The 14,887-nt window shown below is 39.2% G+C and overlaps 1 protein-coding gene across 11 annotated transcripts in view; it reads right to left on the bottom strand.

Annotated features, from left to right (window-relative positions):
- PHLDB2 (pleckstrin homology like domain family B member 2) overlaps positions 1-14,887 on the bottom strand; it is a 111,480-nt gene that overhangs the window by 15,065 nt on the left and 81,528 nt on the right. For 10 of the 11 annotated variants that reach the window (XM_075515118.1, XM_075515174.1, XM_075515183.1 and 7 more), the window contains 6 exons: positions 13,079-13,234; positions 12,202-12,312; positions 11,375-11,464; positions 7,717-7,860; positions 5,860-6,000; positions 5,173-5,272 (listed from right to left, as the gene is read on the bottom strand). In XM_075515118.1, the coding sequence (XP_075371233.1) occupies positions 5,173-5,272; positions 5,860-6,000; positions 7,717-7,860; positions 11,375-11,464; positions 12,202-12,312; positions 13,079-13,234 (742 nt within the window). The remainder of the gene's footprint in view (positions 1-5,172; positions 5,273-5,859; positions 6,001-7,716; positions 7,861-11,374; positions 11,465-12,201; positions 12,313-13,078; positions 13,235-14,887) is intronic. The other variant, XM_075515192.1, reaches the window with a different exon arrangement.

Genomic DNA, 14,887 nt, shown 5'->3' with positions numbered 1-14,887 from the left:
ATGCACTTAAAATATTAGACTCCTGGTAAGATCCAGCACTTCACTAAAAGTTTCCCACAAGCCAAGACTTGTATCAGCCAAGTCTAAGCTGATACAGAACTAAAATGTGTCTTGTTGCATTGGCTTGTATTCTCTGTAGTAACACAGTAAACTTAACACTGTTAACAGCCATACTGTTGAGCAAAATATTGCAAATATCCATAAAGCCATTTCATTAAAAAAAAAAAAATAATCCAAAAGAGTTATTGCAGAATCACAAAAAACAGATATACCACCACAAAATTATGGTGAGGTCAGAACTATAGGTGAAAGCTGTTATTAAAAGTGGCACTGTCAAGTATGTTAAAAAAATAGTACTTCATAAAAAACATGGTACACCACATTCTTTTATTTCCATTCTTTCTTCTTTTTTTAAAGACTGACATTAACATGTCAAGATACATTTTTTGTATGGAAACATGCCAAAGTAGGAAGCCCAAGTCTGTCTACCTTGTCATTGTCACCCACAGATCTGCAAAGAGTTCTAAATTTTCTGCTCTACTTGTTTGGCTATGAGCAAAGAAGCAAAAAATTAGGCCTGCACAAAGCTGCAGCTCTGCAGATATTAGCATTAATCAGAAGTTTTGTTGTGACAGGTTATTTGACAGCAGGAAAAAAGAATTTTTGAAGTGCTATCATTATTTAACAATTATTTAAAAGTTTTCCAAGATTTTGGGAACAACTTGACAGTGCTGATGCAATTGGTAGTTTTGCCAAAACATGACAAAATAGATACGGCCAGGTGAAGGGATGTTTTCATACCTTTTCTGGCTTTTCCTGAGTTCGATAAGAGTGAAGGGGAAAAAAAAAAAAAGGCAAACTGCTTTGAATAGCTTATAATTTGTTTGTACATATATACCTTGCCCTCAGTATATTTTTTCCTGTAGAGCTTAGAAAGAATACAAATAATCATCTTGCTGGTACATAACTTCTCTGTCCCCACAGTTTTGTAAGACCAGACACAGCACTGGGAACATCTCAGCTCCCAGCTAACCATTGCCTCTTCCCTCTGGAGTCTGGCCTGCAGTCAACGGGACTGAATTGTCTAACCCTCCCTCCTCACTCCTGCCTGTCCTGGCGCAGGCTTTTGGCACCCAGCGCCCCGTGGGAGCTTCCTGGGGCCAAGTTTCGACCTGTGCAGAGTGAGGTCTCTAGATTGTACCAAATAGCAGCTGCTTTGTTCTTTTTGTTGCACATGGTTTGCTTACAAAGGCGTGTACGCAGGAGGTGAATTTATAAATATAGTCCTTCAAAAATACCTCATGAATGGCTGCTAAGAAATAGCTTTTTCCACTAATGATTTATATCAAAGATGCGTCCTCTTAAACATTTTATAAGTTGCTCTTAAATCAGGCTATGATTACTGACAGTGATTGTTTCTTTCAAGAACAGCTCTTGAACTCATGTGACTGACTAAACACGGTTTTGGTAATCCTACAATAAAGACTATTTAGTACTTTAAAATCTTTCCTAAAATATCTCCTACTGGATCTGACCCAAAATGTGTTCATAGACATTACTTGTTCCTGCGCAAAGACAAAGAGATTGAAATCCAGGTTCAAACTCAAGTGGTTGTTCTTCATTTTCTGACTTCATTTTTTACTTTCAATTTTTTCATCTCAGACTTTTACATTTACCTTCTTGGACTGAAATTAGAAAAACTGGAGAAGGCAAATTAGAGAAAACTCATTTTATGCCATTACTGATTTAGTGATGATTCTCAGATAATATCTTCACACTAGCTGAGCTGCCACTTCTTCCTCCAGGCACCGTTGCATATACTTTCTTTCAGATCTATATGAACATGCCAAAACACCTGGCCTAGAAGTTTACTCAATGCTTTTAAGCCCTAAGGAACGTGGTAAGCTACTAATACTGCTTCGGGAGCGCATCATCCTCTTTGTATAGCAGTCTGTGGGACACTGCACGATAGCCAGTGCTCCAGCGTGGCTGAAGTGGTATTTATCATCTGAGACCCTGGATCTCCACTGAGCTGAGCACACCCAGCTCCAACGCACTTGGTGCAGCTATATGCTCAAGGTATCAGTAACTCGAGTCCCCCATGTCGTTTGCAATACATCACCTTGAACACAGAAAACTGACGGAGTGAAAAACCTGTCAAGTGGGAAGAGAAAGGCAAAGAAAGCAAGCAGTGGTTCAATACACATGACAAGTCTAGAATACTTTTTATCTATTCGTCACCTATTTTAGATGAACAACTAATTTTTGGAGGGGGAAGAGAAGTGAGCACATATTTATCAGTATAAGCAGTATCTATACATTTGCAGAGTTCCACTGATTTGGCAGAAAATCTTGCTCCTCCAGAATATTCACTTAGTCTGAAAAGGCAAATCTTATCTACCTCAAGAATGTTTTTGTGAGAAATACAGTGTATTTATCACAGAGCGATGGAATAAAAGAACGTCGCCAAGGATATCCACTGACATGAGATTTGGCTTAGTTTTCAATGATGTATTTAAGGATGTCTGCTGAAATTAATCTTAGTTACACAGACTCAAGTCTCACTGATTTTAGTGGAAGCCACATAAGATTTCAGAATTTTAATTGACAATAGTATTCCATTTCAGTTGTACTGTGTGCTATATTTAAATACTACTGGTATATTTAAATGTTCAAAACATTTCCCAAATCTCCCTGTCCCACAGAAATGCACGCCCTTTACTCATGACTTGGAAGAAAAGCTTGGTTTTCCTCCGTGTGCTGAGCGTGGGTATGAGGTGCTAGGGGAAACCAGAAATCACACCAAGTTGAACACAGACCCTTCCCTGCTCGTACCACGACATTGATTAAGGCCATGCCCATAAGGCTGAATGAAAGATGCCCAAGGATTGTTCCTCCAGCCTGAGCTGACACAGGCGGGGCTGGCGGCTATCTCGTGGCGTAGGGCTGTCCCTCTTCAAAACCGGTTGTTGTGGAGCAAGCTAGTCAGAGCAGCCCAGAGCAGTCCAGGGGAGGGATGCGGACAGGCAGTTAGGCAGTGTGGGTGATCATGTATGTCCAGCGTGCCCTGGCCCTTTTGTATAGCTGGATAGAAATGCTCTAGGATCTGATTCTAGACACCCGACTTGGACGTCTCTTTCCTTGCTGCGTTCTGCACTGCAGCGGGATACCCACATACCAGCAGAAAGAGCCATGCAAAAACTTCTGCGGTGTGTTACTGAGACAAAGAAACCTAGAAACAACGGCACTTAAGAGCAAGAGAAAGCAGTTATACTCTTCAAGCTCTTCCAACAGCAAGAAGGTCACGGAGCTCCCCGTTGAACGCAAAGGGAATAAACCCTTCACTAATTACTAAGAGAGGTAGTCAAGCCACAAATAATCCTTGCATTCCTATATCCTTCGTGTTTTAACTCTATCTCTTACTTTGCAAATCCTGTGAGAGTTCAAGTAAAGCACCTGTCAGCAGCATCATTTCCCTTGGACAAAGCTGATGTTTCAGAATAGGCCACCTAGAACTGTCCTCTTTCCTAGTACAAATTAATCCTGTAAGGCTCTCCTCATAACTTAGTATTTCCATTCAGACTGTTGGATCTTGCAAAGAATAATGGTCATCTCCTAATATGGCAGGCAGTATAGCACACATGATTCTTCATGGCATATGACAAGTACTGTGCCAAGTGCCTTAACAAATACATCTCTCGCTCTCCCCTGCCTCTCTTTGTCAGGCCATAATTCAGTTTTGGTTTGTGTGGTTTGTTTCTCAGTCTTAAGTCAAGAAATCTGCCTATACTCTTAGGATTTTCTTAATTGCATGCTGACAAAAAGAAGGAACATTAAAACTGATCAATTTATTTTTAAAACTTAATATTTGCCTATATTAGGCTCGGTAACACTTTGTAATTGTGTTTTAGGTCACACACACAAATGCTCTTTTGCAACCATTTTACAGAAATATTTCCAATTTTAAACACGTGATCTCTTGTCATCGAGGTTTAGCCAAACCGTCCTTACTGATTTTCAAACTGAAACAAAGTGTTTTCTGCACAATGGCATACTGATGAGTATGAACGTACTTGCAAGCAATTCTACCCTTGCAAACGCATTACATCAAAGAAGCTTTCCAAGCGGAGCATGAAGCTTCTTTTCTGTCACATCCGAAATACTTCAAGATAAGTTAGCCACAACACAGCAGGTTTGTGGAAGGCCTGCTGCATAACTAAAGCTCAAAAAAAACCCAAATCACCACTGGATCAGCTCTATAAAGTGAATGTAGTAAGTCACGATCCCTTCTCAGCAAGCTTGTTCCATCCCTGTATTGAGTCATCTTGGTGCATATGGCTGACCTCAGTCAAGCTCTTTGACCTTTAACAGCTGCTAGCTCTGACAAGTCCTATAACAACAGCATGGATCCTATCTCAGCTCAGGCTTAGTCAGTGCAATTCTACATCAGGACCTCTGGCACTTTTATTGATAACGATGCTGCAGATGCCGGAAAGAAAAGGAACGGACAGATGGCACTGAAGCAACTCCATTTCAAGATGGGACACTTATGAATAATGCATCTTGTTACAGCAGAAATTAAGCGTATCGACTCAAGTCGACAAACAACAGACACAGAACACTACAGCTTAAAAGCTCATATTTCAAAGATCAAACTTCCTTTTGGATCCAGAACTGTCATGTCCCTATGACAAAAATGCAGCTATCTGTCCACGATAAAACACCTCTCCTTTCCTATTTTGTAGCCCAGATATTTAAGACCAGTGACAATAGCACAGTTTCAGATTCTCAAAGGTAAGTCATGATACTGAATCTCTGTCTGGGGAATTACTTTGTCCAGGAAAAAAAAAGGAAGAAAAAAGAAAGCAACATGTAATATCTTTAATATATTGCCTCAGAATCACTCACAAAAATTACCCAGTTAACCCAATGTTTATTTTTCAATATACTTTTCTTGTTTACTTGATTATATTTGGTGACCATGTACTTCAAAACTACATGTGCGCCTACGTCATCATCTTAACATCTGATACCTGCAAATTGCTTTTTTCACCAAGAAGGAAACTTTTATTTTACAGCCCTGTTGATTATAGCAACACCCGTTTCAGACTTATTTTCTGAAAAATTGAACACTGACTTTTAACAGCGATGAATCAAATAAAAGGGTCTTACCTTTGTGCATCCTTCTCGACTCTGACTCTTTGGTCATGGTTGCCAGGCAGTGAGGAAGTACGCTGCCACAGCTGTTGCTCTGTCCTAATGGTAAATGTCCCTGCAGGAAATTGTGTAAACATGTGCTTAAAACTACACCTCAAGACTTTTTTTGTATCAGCAACTAATGGTAAAATAACTTGCTTTATCACGGGTACCAATGTCACATCATATCAATCAGCCATGGATATTTTAGTTGTGCACAGTCTGTATTAGACCAAAATGTTTTCAAAGTAATATCTCCACCTTGCTGCTGTTTGTTGATTTACAACGTCACAAATAAAGAATGTTTTTGCTTTATACACAACTTTATCTTTACCATTTAGAGGCCTTATGTAGGAAGGAAAACAACCTGTTGAGTCTCCACAGTGAATTTAAACTAAACTAACTAAATACAATCCTTGAGATATATTAATCAAAATGCAAGATTACTGTTACAGCACGGCATTTCCAGAGGTCAGAATAAAGGCTGGGAGTATGGAAGCCTTCACGGGTATTCCCGTATAAACCTGAATTTCTTTCAAAGTCAATTTCAATGTGAATTTAGGGGGTTATGTAATGTTTACAGTGCTACCCACCCTTACCTCTACCATAATATAGGTTTTTATACAGACGTTGGAAGGCTATTAATAGCATGCAGCTACGTACTTTCGATGCAATGCTTCGTCCAAGCGTAGCGCTGTTGAAGTGCGGTGATACAGACGGAGTCGTTTTCTTGCGAGGTAAGGTATCGCTCATATACATGCATTCCCTGTGCTGCTTCTTTCGCTCTTCCAGATTTCTGAAATGCTTCAAATGTAATTTGTTACACAGTTTTGACAAAATGAATTGACCTACTTGCTCAGTTATGCTCTATATGGAATATACTGAAGGTGATAGTCTGGGAACTTCACTGGAAAGAACAAAATCTAAAATACAGAGTACCTCCTGCTTCACAATGCTTTCCAGGATTTCTACAAATATCACATTAAAATCATGCTGATAAAGAAAATACATTAAATTCACGTGTACTTTTTGTGTACGTGTCCCTGTACCAATTTTTTTTTTTTTAAAACTCCTCTCTAGTGTACAAGTGGAATCCAATTACATAGAAAAACATTTATTTACAAGTTATTGTAATGAATTGGTGGCTTAAAACTGATACAGCTTTTGAGAGGCATTGTTCAAATGTATATGAAAAATTAATTTAGGACTTCATATGCAGCCACCTGTACTTCACTGCTGCAAGTCTTCTGACAGTTACAACGGCTCCTAAATATTAGTATTTGCCTCTGTATTGTTTATTTTTGTTCAGTAATAGTCTATAATGCATTGTGTTGATTTTTAAATGAGCAAAGCCTTGAAGTGCAACGTTCTGCAAGCACAATCAACTAATGATGTGTCATATCACTCTAAGAACTTCACACATAAATCAACTTCATGGCTACCATAGCAAAACAAAACAAAACAACAATCCCAAATTATCAGCTTTGAATCTGTTACCTGTTGTTGCCTGCGGTGTTTCTTAGCTGGCAGAGGTGGAGGTGTATCAGATAAAGGAATAGGATCTACATGAGTAGCCATGACCTCAGGCCAATGGACTGATGGAAGTTGAGCAATAGAGCGAGGAGAAAGAGAGTGAGGAAACACAAATCCAGAACAGAGAGGTGATCTTAGCTTTATAGAAAAAAGAGAAATTACACACAGAGTTTTCTTTTTGGAATTGCTCAAAAGATACGGCACATACAAGCTGCATTTTTAGCACTGTGGTTGTTGGAGCGTTTAGCGGGAGAGAGATGCGTTGTATTGCAACTCAAGGCATATTTAACTACTGGCAGCATACTTAACTAACTGGCAGCACAAAAATGCCAAATTTTAAACCCGTTGCTGCCTTAGTGCAACACAAAGATAGGTGGCTTTACATTCATAAGATTATTCCATTCCTTTAAAAGGGGATTTATTCAAAATTTGCTATCGTCATTACAAAGGCAAAAACATCACAAAGAATGAGGAAAAGAGAGAGTAAGCTAGAAGACACAGATTGGACAGACTCCATGAAATAGCTAAGATAAGCAGAAGCTACCCATCTCCCCCAAATATTCAAGATATACTTCTTCTACCACCTCACAGGAAAAGAAAAAAAAGCTACAAAACATACAAAATTAACACCTAAGCACCATTGAACGAGTAATCATTAAATGTGTCCACAGACCATTTCTCCAAAGGTGCATTACATTATAGTGTTTGACAGGCAAAGATTGTCACTTATTGCTGCTTGGGTCATAAGCATTCAGGTTTTTTGGCCTTCGAAGTCCCATCTACATCATCAAAGACAGTTTACAACTGGAGCAGTCGTTCAGCTTTACGACTAAATCCTTATCTGACTCGGTAACTGGCAGACGGCAGTTTGCCTTAGGGTCAATTTGTTACATGTTGAATTACCAAAAAATAAAAAAAAGAAAAAGAAAATAAAAAGGCAGCCATGAAAGAACAATGCAAACAAAGGGAAATGTCTCTCAAACAAACCTCTTTATTTTGTGGCTGGCTGGTCAGCACAGCCGTGGATGGCTCAGTGGCAACTGCTTCAGCATCTGTGGGGGGCTGAGTGGAAGGGGATATATTCGTGGAATTGCCATACAGCTCACTAATTTCACTTACACTGATATAGCCCTAAAAGGAGGAATTCAGAAGTTAAAAGGAGCAAAAGCCAAAAGACGTGCAAGAGTATTAATGTATCCAGTACGATGAAAGTTAGTTTAGAGTGATACAGCCAAATATTTGTTATCATTGAAATATTCATCATAAATAAAATAAAATTATATTTATGTCAAGCTTATCAAATGTTGAATTCTGAGAATTGTTCTTCATTTAAACAAATACATTTGAGTGATCAAAAAGCAAATGTACATTAAGTGACCAAAAGACTTCACTAAAATGTGAATACCCTTTAGAAATTGTGTAGCTCTTTCTCAGGAAAGCAGACTGGGGGAAAAGGAAGAACAAGCCTTATTCACCCATCTTTTTATTTCTTAATTTTTTTTTTTGTCCATGTTTAAATAAAATAACTTACCCTGATTTGTTTCTTGCCTAACAATTAAGCTAGTCTGAGTAAACCAAATGACTAACAGAACTGGGAAGAACTTGCATAAGGACAAGCCATCGCTACTCTATAAATTATGCTGACACAACACCTTCCATTTGCATTGTCTGGAAGTCAATTCTAACTTTTAGGTGTTACCAGGAGACTCAGGTAAGATGCTGTTAGTGTTACCCCATAGCCATTACAATTTGCCCCCCCCCCTTTTTTTTTTTTTTTTTTCCTTTTAAACAATCATACAGGAGGTGACGGACTGAGGAAAGGCACGGACATCAGAGTGTGCTTCTGCCTGCAGTTAAGATTTATGCAGGCAGATTTGAGATATAATGGCAGAATACAATTATTGCATGTATTCTGGTGTTAACTGAATAAATGTCATTTTAAAAATAAAATATGGATTCTAATCCATAGTGTATAGGATGCTAGACTGTGAAAAGTCTAATGTCCTAACTTCTTATCCATAGAAAACTAAGCTATGCAAAAGAAAGAGTAAATCACTGTTGAAGCAATGTCATAAAAATGAGGTAGAAATATGCTTATTTTTAAATCAAGATGGTAAGCTGCTTTTAAACTGAGAAGGTATTGAAGGGGCTATGTTTCTATTACTATACCAGCACACTGACGTGCCAGTATGTATACTTTGGCAATTCAGTAAGAGAAGCCACAGACTGCTATAGTATTTCTTCTTTTAAAAAAATGCATAAATTTAGCAATGATCATAGAAGGCAGGTTGAAAAAAAACCAACCATGTTATCTATTAGCATAATTCTCCATGTATTTTATCAGCTATTTCAAGCAGATACACAATTCTGGAAAATTAAGTATCATACTGTAAACACAGCACTCTAGAAATAGGAGGCAAATCTTGACTCAGATACCATGTGGTGAACTATTAAATGAAAAGGAGACTGGGTAAGATACTAAAGTTCCCTTCTCAAAGTGTGTGGCCATATTACAGTAAAATAGCGTGATTAAACATAAAACTTGCTTAACCATCTTGTAGCAGCAGTATATCAGTAACCAAAACTTGGCAAGTCTATGAATGCAATATTGCATTCATTTGTGTAGATGATAAAAGCACCCTCACCATTATATGAAAAACATTCAGTTCAGACTCACAACCCCAATGGGGATCCACCATGGGGTTAAAAAAAAAAGCAAACAACGAGTGACTTCACTGTGCATTAGCTCAGGCCTCTATTACATTAGATTAAATAAATGGTTGCAAGTCAGATTAGGCATCTTTCTCAACGCTTAACTTTTAAACAGCATTGATTTTCCTCAGTTATTTAAGTACTAGGATAAGCATCCTGCCTCTTTACGCGAGGCCGTGTTACTCTCTCTTGCTGTGCGTGCAGGGAGTAAGCTTCACGACGGACGGGAGAGTCACAGACGTGTGCTTTGGTGAGGAGGGGCTGGGAAATGTGGGGCCACAGACTCGACCGATACGTGAGCAACTGCGTGGTGGAATTAGCTTCTGTGTGCAGGGAGGCTGTTTAAGCCTGCTTTTTAAAGGTGCCTGAACAGACAGAGAAAAATAAAACTGAAGCGAGACAAACATACCGTCTGGCAAGGAAAGGCATTTCTTTTATAGGAGAGAGCCTATGAGGACACTGAGCTTCAAACAGATAACCCATGCTGTTCCTTCTCTCATTTACCTTAGGGTAAGTCCTAACTGACTTCATTACAGTGAACAGAACAACACTGCTGAATAATCGATTTCAATAAAAAGAGCGTCAGGCTCACTTAATGTAGTTGCATTTTGAAATATCTGTGATTAAACAAACCATTATGTGGATACAAAGACAAAAATCGGAGATAGCACCCACTCTCTAGCGAGACAATGAACAGGTCCGTCTCCAAAGAGCAACAACGAAGCTTAGACTTGCCAGATGTTCTGGTGGGAGGTCAGATGTCCAGGTCAGAGCGCAACCTAGGACACTGAAAGTCTAAGCATCTGCAACGTGGCTTGCAGTGAAGAAGGGTGCTCGACCCCACTGGCATGTGCTGGAGGCCACCCGGGTTCACCAGGAACTTGGTGGCCAAATAAGCAAGATCACATTTCCCAGGTGCTGAGAGGACACGTGGTTGCTTTAGACTGCAAGAGCCCAGCTTCCCACAGAGACACCTCCATCGTTAGATGGAGCAGACCTTGTTCAGGGCTTCGATACAAGCAGACCCGGCAAGTCCAGTCAGACCGCTTAAGCAGAAGTTAATGAAGCAGCCATAGGTACCTGTCAGTGTATTTTAAATGCCAGATTTTCTGCTTCTGCATTTATAACTTCATGTTTATCTGCAATTTGCAGATTCATCAAGTCAAGTCAAGAAGAAAAATATGGGGAGTTAATGCTAATGTTGTACGTGCTGACTGAATCTCTGCAATGGGCTGTGGCTTACCTTACACTGACCGTGCTTGCGGACCTTGAGGCTTAAAGCGGTACCCTCAAAGCTATGAAGTCTTGACAGCTGCAGGTGAGCTCTGGGTCTCATCATGCATTACCCAAACTAACTCAGTTTTTTCAGCAAGAAATATTTGACACCTTTACTCTAACTATTCAAAATAGTTAAATAAATAGCTCAATAGGTATCTTACAAACAAAATAGCTTGAAGTCTTCAGTTCAATGCTTTTTGAAAAGATCAAAATGTACAGTTGTCATGCTTTACTGCGGAGCCTTAGAATAAAGGATGGGAGGCAATGGTAAAATCCACAGTGCAAAAATAAGACTGAACTGTATTTTTGAACAGAGTTATTCCTGGGCCTCATTATTCTTCACTTCAATGAGGTTTAATTGTCTATTTTGAGAAAATTATATACCCCCCTCCACACACCCTTTCCCCCACATAAAAATGATCATTTTTCCAGGGCAAGAGATTAAGGCGATACCAGTCACATCTGGGAAAATGTCAAGAGAAGCTATTTTTGCTCACCCACGCATTTGGACTTCTATGAATAGCTCTACAAAGTAATTTCATCACATCTCAAAAAAATTTGTATGAATAGGACTTCACTAAATACTATAGTGCTTTTGTATGAAGTGTTATTAAAAGTCACTTATGGTAAAGTAAAAAGCAGTGAATCCCTTTACCTCTTTTAGACTATTGGGACTGACAGGAAATCCATTTCCTCCAGAAAGTGTGGAATATTTCTTTTCCAGATTACAGAGATTCTCTTTTTCCTGTTGAAAAACAGACATTTTATATTAAATACCAACAGCCATGTAGTGAAAATAAATGCTGTCTGTTTTCTTAAGCGTGTAAAGACACACGCTGGGATAGACAGCTAGAAGCTGCACAGCAAAGCTTCAGCTTCGTCCACTTACAGCAAAACTGAACAAAAAACGGAGGTACAGAATGAAAAGCTAGCAAAAGATTTTATTTAATAACCACAGCCAAACCAAAAGGTTTTTCCTTCAGCATTTTGAAAATGCTGCTTCTGCTTAATGAACTAACCATGATTTTTCTCACAATTAAAAGCAAAACATAAAATGGACGTGAAGGGCTCATGCCAGCTTCTTATGAAGCAGATGTTAGCTGATGTTAAGTACCTCATCTTGTGGCCTAGTATGGGCTATTACAAGTCAAAAACCTGCTGTCTGAGCACACTTCCAGCAGCCCCAGAGGGAGCACAGGCTTCTACCAGGTGCCTCTGGTTGAGTCCTCGGAAGGGGGACACCTCTAAAACCCTCTCGATTATCAAATGCCACTAGCATTTTCTCTTAGGAAATCTGCTGATTAATTACAAAAGATTTTTTCTTTTTTTAAAGGTTAATGGATACAAAGGATGTCGATCACGTTAATACCTTCTTGCTAGCTTCTGCACAACTGATGCTTTTCTCGTGCTCTACGTTCTTTTATTCTATGAAACGCTCTTTTATTACATGCTAAAAATATTTGAAAGGCAATACATACTTACCCTTTGCAGCATCATTATTAAGTTGTTTTTCTCTTTTACAAAATGATCTTGTTCTCTTTGTGCTTGTTGAACAATATGATTGGCTTGTTTTTTGAGAGCAGATATCTTTTCCTAATATAAAAAGAAGATAATCACAATTTACATGTTTTATTTTCAAAGCACAAGACAACCTGCGGTGAGGATTCTATTCATGAGAGTTCACTCATTCATAGGAGTGAAGCAGTGGGAAAAAAAGTTTTTACAAGACAGCTCACTACTCTGAAGGAGATAATTAAATAAGATTTAGGCAGTAAAGAGACAATTTCTTCAAGAGACAAAACAAAGGAATAATTGCACATATTCTTTGATAATATGGTGACTAGCTTCCACATACCAAACAGAACTGGTTTAGAGATGCAACTTCTGATCTCTGAAAAACTCGCATTTAATTGCTTGATACAGGACTTTTACAACTTATTTTAGTAATTAAGATATTTTCTTAATTTGGTGTTCTATTATTATTTTAACAAAATCACTTAAAATCAACACCTATCATGAGCATAAAATAACTGTAGTTTTGTCCACAGTGTATGAATTTCCTTTCTTAATGAAGCAAAACCAACACTTTGGTAATTTTTGTAGCAAGTTTAAGGGTTTAATTTTCATATGCAAATATACAAACAAGGCATGGAATTTTATTGATTTATTTCCTTTTGGAGAAGTGCATGATTTGATATTTGTGGGATGTTACTGGGCCATCACCTTTGCTCTGCTGCAAAAGCGTTTTCAAAGAGGTAAGTTTTGCATTATTTCTTACAGATAAGCAGGTTGTAGATCCATTTCATCTCCTTTAAGCTCAACAACAAAGAACAAAGGAATGGAGTGTTAGTGCTTTTACCTTTCTGCTGACAATGCTACGCTGATATTCAGCTACTTCACGCAGGAGCTGTTGTGTCAGATTTTCTTTCTCTTCATCTAACCTGCTTTCATGTTCAAGCTGCTGAAATTCCAGGTCTTCAAAGTGTTTGCTTTCTATGTCCAATAGATCAGCATCCTTACACAAAAGAAAAAAAGAAAAAAAAAAAAAAAATCATGCTTTCACTGACACCGGAGTAGATATACTTACAAACAAACACAAAAATCACAGTCTAAAATGTTATGTATCTTGTACAACATGTTCAAACAGGAGCTCAACACTTTTAATGACCGACTGTCATAATGAGAGAGCAAATAGGGCTAATCATTATTTTGATGTTGCTTTCTCCATCACTCCTACTGTCCTCCCCGCTGAGAAAGACGAAGCACCTGCACGGTGAGGGAGCTGTTTTGCAGGGTTCAGATCAAGCCGGAGCCTCTTAAGCCATGAGCACCCCTGGCTGGGCAGATCACTCTGCTGTAGCCTAGCTGCAACACTACCAAAGCCTGAACGCATTTGGTGGGGTTGTCACGTGCCAAACTGGGACGGCATCCGCTTACCAACCAAAAAGGACAGAAAGTATCATCCCAGTAACACTGGAGAACTGCACACTGGATTAACTACAGGAATACATGCTCAAATGGAGGAGTCTGGACTGCAGTTAGAATTTCTTTAGGTCTAGCCCAAGTACCACCCCTGTTTTTAATAACAGACGTACAGTCAGATAAGATGTAAGGTACGTGGAGCCGTGCGCCATCAGCACACTGCCGTCACCTCAGCAGTGATGTCCAACCATGCCAGTTGCTCAGCCGCAGGCTGCTCGTGGACCACCGAATTGGAGCTGACAATTGCTCCCTGTGCAAACGCACAATTAAGGACTCCAGTCATCACCCTAGCCAGTAGGTGCATTACTTCAGAAAGGGCATCAGCCCACTTTTATGCATCCCCCTGGACCAACACCAGATTTTGTCAGGAAAAGAGGCTGAATGCTCCAGAAAAGACCCAAGAAATAAGAACACACCTGCCTTCCACTTAGGGATGACGAGATAAAACTTACGGTGCTTTTCAGCACGAGAACTGAATGCTAATCTTTCTCGTGCAACATCTGTGTATTCATAACATGAATCCCTACTTACAAGTTCCAGGCTTCTGAAGAAAAAGGGATTTTAAATAATCACAGTATTATTAAATGCTAAAGCTCTTGAAAGTAGGCACATTGTACATAACTTGTTACATAAGAAAACCTATATCCTGTAAGCAATTTATCATTTTAGAGAAATGAAAACTTAGTCCTTTTCTTGTTTCGACCTTACTGAGATAGGCAGATGGGTCACTGTAAAGGCATTCAAAACCAGCCTCCAGGTTTTTCCCCTCCAGGGAAAGACACGGAATGCAGAAGCTGAAGAATCCAAGCGACTATACGAAATACCAACATCTTCCCATTATTCTGCACAGATGTGCCTTTCACTTGTAGGACATAGTGAAGAGATCAAAAGCAAAGATGTGGGCTAAAAATTACAAGGAATCGGTTACCTACAATACCAGCATTCAAAACAAAGAGAAGGGCTTTGCCTGGGCCATGAAAGTCGATAAATTCAGCCTATTTCATACCACATTAATTGCTATGAGGCAGAAGAACAGACTTCAGAGAGGGCAACCGATAGCCAGAAAGGCAACTGGCAGCCACTTGAGCTCACAAAACCTATATTCTTTGCGAGATGCGCTATGGAACAAGAATTTCACCACATTTTGTACCACTATGTCTGCCGGGGAAAAATAAGCATACCTAAT

Source organism: Mycteria americana, chromosome 1 (assembly GCF_035582795.1).
Source record: "Mycteria americana isolate JAX WOST 10 ecotype Jacksonville Zoo and Gardens chromosome 1, USCA_MyAme_1.0, whole genome shotgun sequence".
Taxonomy (NCBI): domain Eukaryota; kingdom Metazoa; phylum Chordata; class Aves; order Ciconiiformes; family Ciconiidae; genus Mycteria; species Mycteria americana.
The sequence above is the reverse complement of the archived record's forward strand: the minus strand, read 5'-3'. Positions and strand labels throughout refer to the sequence as shown.